This window comes from Diadema antillarum, unplaced genomic scaffold, assembly GCF_040938485.1.
Source record: "Diadema antillarum isolate AM-2024a unplaced genomic scaffold, OU_Dant_1.0 seq00000136_RagTag, whole genome shotgun sequence".
In the NCBI taxonomy this organism is placed as follows: Eukaryota; Metazoa; Echinodermata; class Echinoidea; order Diadematoida; family Diadematidae; genus Diadema; species Diadema antillarum.
Genome location: NW_027271213.1, coordinates 2524270 through 2532391, shown reverse-complemented (window position 1 = coordinate 2532391; position 8122 = coordinate 2524270). Strand labels below are relative to the sequence as shown.

At 40.0% G+C, this 8122-nt stretch overlaps 1 protein-coding gene across 1 annotated transcript; it reads left to right on the top strand.

Moving 5' to 3' along the window:
* Positions 1-2159: 2159 nt before the first annotated feature.
* Positions 2160-4008, top strand: LOC139727562 (carbohydrate sulfotransferase 1-like). The gene has a single exon (XM_071638543.1). It carries the CDS (start codon positions 2299-2301, stop codon positions 3790-3792), a length of 1494 nt encoding a protein of 497 aa, XP_071494644.1. The 5' UTR covers positions 2160-2298; the 3' UTR covers positions 3793-4008.
* The last annotated feature ends 4114 nt before the right edge of the window (positions 4009-8122 follow it).

Below are 8122 nucleotides of genomic sequence, written 5' to 3'. Positions count from 1 at the left end.
ACACTAGAGGAGAAAAAGCTTCACAGCTGACCAGGCTGGAGTACGTTCAAGGGCATACGCAACATGCTACAGATTCTTCTCCTTGGTTATTATCAAAAAACACACCCTGGATTAAGTCCTTGACTGCCAGCGAATGAAGGATGTGACAATAATGGCTCTGTCAGCTGATCCAGCTGTGTGAGGTCACTCCAGGGAGGGTGAGCTGATAAAGGACGCTTCAGGGATCACAAGGGCATTCCATGATCCAGCGCTGGGCATGATGAGTAAGCTGACATTGATGCTTGTTAAAGGGATGAGGAAGTGGTCACAAACTGTAGTGATTGATACTTTTCCTCTCTCACTCTCGCACTGTCTTTGAGTATTCATACAGTCATCCTTACCTACATGTAAGTCAAATCTATTTGGACTGAACAAATAGCTTCGACCTGTCGAGAAAATTCGACTTATGAGGGATTAAAATCAATAGAATATGAAGAGAAGAGGACTTTAAAAACACCTTCAACATTCTAGAGGCGATTATTCGACCTACTATAAATGTCCATATTTTCGCTTAATTAATAGCTTCACGCTGAGCAGATCAAAAACATGTTCTTGAATTCGTGCTGCACGATTGTCAACTGATTAAAATGTGCAGAGAAAATTGTAAAGATATTTTCGCGGGTTTTTAGAATTTGCACTTGCCAAAAGTAGCGCGAAATGCACGAAAATTAATGCACTGCAAAAATTGGTGCGGTTACAGTGTGTGAAGTCGACTAAAGCAAGGTTGACTGTATTGTGAATACTCTATCCATGTGTTTTCCTGGCTGGTAAGAGATGATCGACCCTGATTGCAAAATGGCAATTGACAGAAAGAAAGTGTAGGATATGACCACTTCTCCGTATGACCTTTCGAGAAGTATTCCATGCCTTCCGCAAGAATGCTGTGGAGTCAACCAGTTGCTGTTTTAGTTTTTTCTTTCGTACGAGACATTTTGATATTGCGGCTCCTTCAATCTACTGTCCTGTGCTGTATTTTTGTCAAACAAATCAGAAGAGCTCTGCATGCTTCTGCAATTCTAGATCTTTGATAGAAAAGGAGGTAGGAGAATGTACTTTTGAAGGCTGCCTGTTTTTGTACTGTAGGGCACATACTTGTAGGCAGTGTTTTCATCAGCACACTAAGTTTTTGGCACATGTTCTTTTTGTGTTTTCTCCAGTCTCCCAGTTGAGGCCGACGTCATCTCAACAGGACATCGCATGTTTACCTCCACATCACAGGCACCATGTCTGTCACTAGGCTGTCCCTTTAATTAGGTGGTGAGTCATTTTCTGGATGGGAAAGGGAGATACCAGTGACTGCTAACTGCATACTTGGGAGAGGCGCAAGGGAGAGGTGGAAGGGAAGATCGAAAGGGACAGAGGGAGTGGAGAACAGGAGAGGGGAAAGAGATTACAGGTGTTGACGGATATACATGCAGGAAAAAGGCAAGCCGCCTTGCATTTTGAAGGAGCAGCAGCGAGTTGCTCGACAATCTGCCAGACATACTTTTCAGCGGATTTTGGCAGGCAGATCCTCGTCTGAGACTGAAGTTTGAGTCTCATCACACTGCACACTTCAGGACAGTAATTCAGGATACCCCCTTCTCTCTTCTCCTTCAAAGTGTTAATTCTGGGACAGGGTCAGATAACAGATTTATATACAAATATGCAAATGCACTTGTAGCTGAGCAAGGGATACCCATGGCTAGAGTGCTTTTTTGTCATTTTCAGATTGGCTCATGTTTCAATGGACAGAGGATCATATAGCCAAGATCTGGCTTACTGAGGGGGACGTGGGATTTCTGTGTATTTGCACCTCATGTTGGCCTCGTGTGTGTATCATGTTTATTATAGCAGCATATGTTGGGAACATGTCACCCAGTACCTTTGATGGTTTTGATCGTGGCAGGCCATGCATTTATTGGAGTGAATTGTGGCTTAGTTAACACAGCCATAAAAGATCTCATTCTTGTGTGATGCAGAAACACTTTTATGACTGTAGGGCCTAGAGGTTAAAATATCTTCAGGAGTGTACAGTATGAAAGTAAAAGTATCTTGATAATGAATTAGTCCAAATTAGAGTGGATATTCTTTTTTGAATGAATTTTTGTATCCTTTTATTGGCTATGCATAAGACTGGAGGACTTGTGCAGCCTGATGCTCAAAGTAGAATGATCCTTGCAAGTTGTCTTGCATACAAAAGATTTTAGCATGTGTAGAATGATGTAGTAAACGTATGTATATTTAGGAATTCTAGGTGAGTTGCAGAACAATTGAGCAATGAATCGACTCACTGCATTCGGTGTGGTGTGCGTAGCAGCCATCATCTTTACTCTCGTTGCCTACGAGAAGCTGATTCGGGGGTCCATCTCCCCGATCCTTCCCTGGCCCCAGGATGGAGTCAAGCCGCAGAAATATCTGAAGGCTGCCAGCATGGACAGAGGGACGGGCATGATATCTCAGATTCTCAACAGCAGCGACATGCGAAAATCAAACACTGTAGTGGGACTGCCTACAGGCTTCAACTTCACAGGGCGTGATGATGCAGAAATAGTGGAGGATACCAGCTCTTCAGACTTGTCGAGCTCAGTAGATGAAGCCAGTGAGGCAATTCCTCCTGCGGCTGGATCGATGGCCAACAGGAGTGCAGAGATGTTTGTGAATGAGGATGTCAGAGACAAAACTGTGGTGTCGGGTTCGCGAGAGAGCGGGAAAAGTGTGAAAGAACCGCTCCCGCTCAGAGAGAATGACAACAGACCAGTTCAGATTGTGGTCCTTGCTCGCATGAGGACGGGGTCGTCTTTGGTGGGGGAAATCTTCAACCAGAACCCTACGCTTTTTTACGTATTCGAGCCCCTCCACGCTGCCCAGGTGTTTCTGCGTTCTCACAAAGCCGACCAGCAACAGCGCGACAACTTGTATTCCTCTCTCCTGCGAATGATCAATGCCTGTCAGTTTCCATCATATTTCATGACAAGTTTGGCGAAGTGGGGCCTTGGGAAGTCCAGAAGTAGTGGGATATCACCCATCTGTAAAGTCACCAATGGATGCTCAAAGGCATCACGTGAACAAGTGGAGGAGAGGTGCAAATCATTTGGCAGCCGAGTGGGAATGAAGACCATCCGTGCAGATCTGAGCTTGCTAGAGTCTCTTGTAAAGGACGACCACTCTAACATCAAAATCATTCATTTGATACGTGACCCGCGTGGAACTGCAAATTCTCGTAAGAGCTACTATAGTGACTCTTTAAAGAAAAGCAGAGCGAGGAATGAACCATTTGATCCGAGAGGGAGAACTCCAATTCTCTCGTTGAGAACGTTGGGTCTGCTTTCTACCAATCCGGAGCGTCGGGTAAATACAATTGTTAGCTACTGCCGGTGGATCGTGGACGCCGTCATGCTGGCCAGAACCAGACCTGCTTGGCTGGAGGGTCGCTACATGATGGTCCGTTACGAGGACCTGGCGCTGGATCCGATACAGGTGTCCGAGGAGATATACGACTTCGTCGGCATGACGATGCCGAAGAACGTTCAGGAATGGGTGGTGAATAATACCATGGGCGACAACAAGAAGAGCAAGTCGACATTCAGCACCCACAAGAACTCGACAGAGGCCATGCAGAGCTGGAGGCATTTGCTCTCATATCAAGAGGTCACAGATGTGCAGATGATCTGTGGAAAGGCCATGTCCCTCATGGGATACAGGCCAATACGAAGGCCCGACGACCTGGTAGACATGAACTTTAACGTCGTCGAGCCTCTGCCTGCGATATGATGCACCTAATTAATGACTCATGTGCTGGCCAGAGGTGTGAGAAAATCTTTATTTCTAACAACAAATGTGTCCCATCAGCAGTCGTCCTTTGAAGTGTAGTGCTGCTCTATCGTGAAGATGAGTTTTATCAATGTCCAGGAAGAGTAAAATCTACAGAGAGAATGATAAAGTTTATGTCTCATAACAGTAGCACCAGTTGCAACTGCCCTTGCAGTTTGATAGGCGATACTGCCATCACTATTATAGACCTCTGCCATATATTTCTGTAAGAAAATTTGTTAGAAGAAAAATGTTGAATTGATAACTCGGCAGCTACTTTGTAGAATCACCTTCTCCTGAAAACAATACCTGTAGTTGCTACATTGCTGCAGCTTTAGTTGTGTGAGTAATGCATTATGTTATTATCTTATTTAATTTCAAAATATGAAAATTTGGTTAAGAGTTTAGTGAAAGTCTATGTGAAATCTGATTGGCTGGTGTCATTTCTTCATTTAATTTGCATGATTTTATTGTCACCAATAGAATTTTAAGCATTAATTCGTGAAGCTGCAGATGAAATTCCAGAATTTGCAGATTTACATTCAATTTTGGAGACCTGCTGAAAATAGATTTTTCCAAATTTATTGTGGCATTTTTGTATTAATATGCCAATACCCTTCAAGACAAAATAAGGAGGGGTTTACAATTTGGAATTTGCTTGAAGTATATCAAAAGATTCTACCGAGAAACCTGCCCGACTGATCCGATTTGCTAGGATATTTTGGCCAGTTGTTTCGGAGTATTGTGAGACAGAATTGAGTATATGAATATAAGAACGACCCAAGTCCATGGAAGACCATTTCGAGTAAACTAAAAAAAACTTCATATCTTTTTTGTTTGTCCAATAATATTCTATTTAACTGTGATGGGATGGCAACATTGTATATACAAATTAGAACATATATTATTATGACAATTAACATTAACATTAATTGTGGAGAGGCCATTTTGTGTGATGGACTTGGGTCGTTCTTTGATTCGTATGGACTTGGGTCGTTCTTTGATTCATATACATGATATTCTGCTATAGAGATGAGAGAAGGACGAGAGAGGGCGCTATAATATGAATGTAAGAATGACCCAAGTCCTTCATTCTTACATTAATATAAGATTTAACTCATTTATTTCAGGCACTTCCGGGGGTAATTAGGATTTATCATTTATACACAAGATGAGTCCATGCATAAGCTACAATTTCCCATGTCAAACTGAATTTGGCCAAAAATTGGACTTGGGTGGTTCTTATATTCATATACTCAATTGTTATATGATTTAGATCAGAGAAACAGACTTGTTTTGCTGAAGAGCCATCCCCATTCAGTAATGAGTACAGCTAGGTAGAATGTTACGATGGTCAGTCATGCCGTAGCAATCATCAATCAATAATCATCGTATTTCCCAACAAGCTGCATGTCATTCACTCTCGTACAGAAGATAGATGGGAATTGCTTCGGCCCGATGTACATTGTATGATCAATAATCAATTATAAAACATTGTGTAGTAACCTTGATTCGATATGTTCTCTGATTGAAAAAAATGTTGTTGTGTAGCTTTTTGTTGAATATTTTGCATTTTCGTCCTTGCCCAACTGAAATTGTGTTTTCACAGCATTACTTCATGCATATTTCTTTTTTGTGTGTGTTCATTTTAGAGTAAAAATGGACAGTTTGTGCAGGCATATGAAAACTTAAATTTTACCTTTAACATTGTTCTTGTATACCTGATTTGTTGATACTAATTAATAGAACAAGGTACAATAGGTTAAATGTCAAAATGCCAAAGGCTTCATAGGTAATTGGATTTTGTGTTGAAGGGATACTTGTGTCTTAACTTTTTGCAACATATGTAGTGAGAACAGTGTGATTTCATTCAGAGTAGTGCTCGTCATCATGTGGTATGTCTTCAGATACACTCCAAAGAAAACCTTTTTTATTGTTCTTACTTTTCTTCCAAAATGATGACATATTCTGTACTTGCATTCTCTCTCCTCCCCCTCCCCCATGAGATGCAATGTGTTTGTTTTATGCCACAAAATATGGAAGCCGCAAATATATCTTATGTGTTGATGGACTCAATTCAGTCATGTGTAAACAGTATTTTAAATTTCATGCACTATATAAAGACACGTATATATAGCATACTGTATACTCCACATATTTTGCAACGTTTTTATTTTTGCAAATTTTGCAAGTCATATGCTACTCACAGATTTAACATCACACACAAGTACTGTATTAACGAAGATCACAACATGAATGTGACTTGCATATGTATGTGTATGACACAATGTACTGCCGAGCAGTAGGCCTACACAATACGCAAGCAATATACGCGTGGTGATGGTTTACCCCATGATTGCCAATTTAACCACTCACGAAATTGTCGGAAAGTCCCGATTCACAAAAAAATTACACTAGCTAAATATGTGGAGTTTACAGTATACAGTGCAATGATTTATAAACCTATGTGAAGAAATATTGTGCAATTTTTTTATCTTCAGAGCATTGTAAGACAGCAGTATTTACATGTACCATTGTATTTGCAGTACAGTGGCAGAATGCTTTGAAGATTTTTAACCTCAATAGTCTACAGTATAAAAGTTGTCAGTGATATGAATCTAGCATGTGGTTCAGATAGAACATTGTAGTTGCAATGTAAAATCAGTGCAGTGAAAGACAATCACACTTTGTATAACCCCAACTTCATATCAGTAAAGCAGACACCAGCGTGTACCTTGGTACTTTCTTTGAGGTGTAATAGTATACATGAATGCAGGAAGTACATCAGCAATGTGTCCATTACAAAAATGTGGCAACCACGAAAGAATTTGTACGGAAATGAGTGTTTAAGTTTCAGTACAGACGGGATCACATGATCAAATTGTGTAAAGAGAATCCTTCAATGGGGAAGGAAGACCACTTTCATACCTTGAAATAGCCCCCAGATAAGGGAAATAGAAGTTGGGTTCTTTTTCATTTTGTAATGGACTGTTGTGAGGAATCTTTGTGATAAAAAATATATGAATTTCCAATGAGGTGTATATTGATGTAACAACGTACAATGTAACTAATCTTTATGTTGAAATATGATGTTGCTTCTGATGCACTACATTGTATATATTTCAATAAATCCAATTACAGTGTAAATTCTAGAAATGTTCTTCAAATGGTTAGTTTCATATCAGAAAATACTGGTTAGTTGCAGTTTGAAGTATGCCATTCAAAAAAGCCTATGGGCATTTCAAAAAAAATAAGAGGGGAATGGTAGAAAATCCAGACTTTAAGCTTTGGGCTCTTTTTGCCACTTTGCCTTGATACATCTTATGGTGTTTTCTAACAGAAAAATGTTACATTGTAGCTTGAATTTCAGGCGAAATTTGAGTCCAATTCGAACATGATGTGTGCTATTTGATATTTTGAGATCCTTTTTGTAGTGATGTGAGGAGGATTACCCTTGTAATAATGTAGTCAGTGACTCAGAGAAGGCCATAACACAGGGTGTTGATTTGTGACATGAACTGTCATGTCAAAGCCGTGTGTTTTGACTTTTTTGATATTTGAACAGAGTGATTGTTTGTATTACTTATTAAAGTCCTGCTAAACTTCTGAAATACCATATGCGATGTACACATGTCTGCATATAAATGTAGGTTCAAAGCTGCATATGTAACCAGAAAAACAATCAAGATGTCATGTACACTGTATGTATCAAGGTACAAAGTATTGTCTTGTCTCTTACTTGTAACTGTTACAGGGTTTACAGTTAATGCCAGTCAATAGGATATATAATTATGTACATGTATAGAAGGGACATATTTAGGGGAAAACAATCAAGTATTGATTTGATTTGATTTGATTTGGTTTGTTTTATTGTGTTTAACTAGCGTGTTGAAATGTTTGATACTACGTGAATCTTCTCTAAGCAGTGATGGTCAAATGTTTTTCGAATTTATGTCTTCTTATTTCTGTTGGGCACACTGAGTCTGGAAACAGAATTTGTAAGTCTGAATGTGAGTATAGATTGTTTAATTTCAAATTGCTTATTATCATCAGTGTAGTTTTGTGCCAATTTGACTGGTGCTGCAGAACTGAGGAACAGCTGATCAAGAGGTGCACGGTATGAAATGGGTGCCCACCGATGTGTGCTATCAAACAGGGACAGGTGGCATGTGTAACAGTATTGCTAGAAAAGTACACTGAGTCACGACAAATGACATTGCTTTTTCACTATGAGGGAATAGTGTAGAGTAAGTTGCGAGGAAAATGTCTGTTGTGTTTGTTGTAGCTTTCA

What these genes read in the sequence shown, in the direction of transcription:
- LOC139727562 (XM_071638543.1), top strand. Translation starts at nt 2,299, where the DNA reads ATGAATCGACTCACTGCATTCGGTGTGGTGTGCGTAGCAGCCATCATC.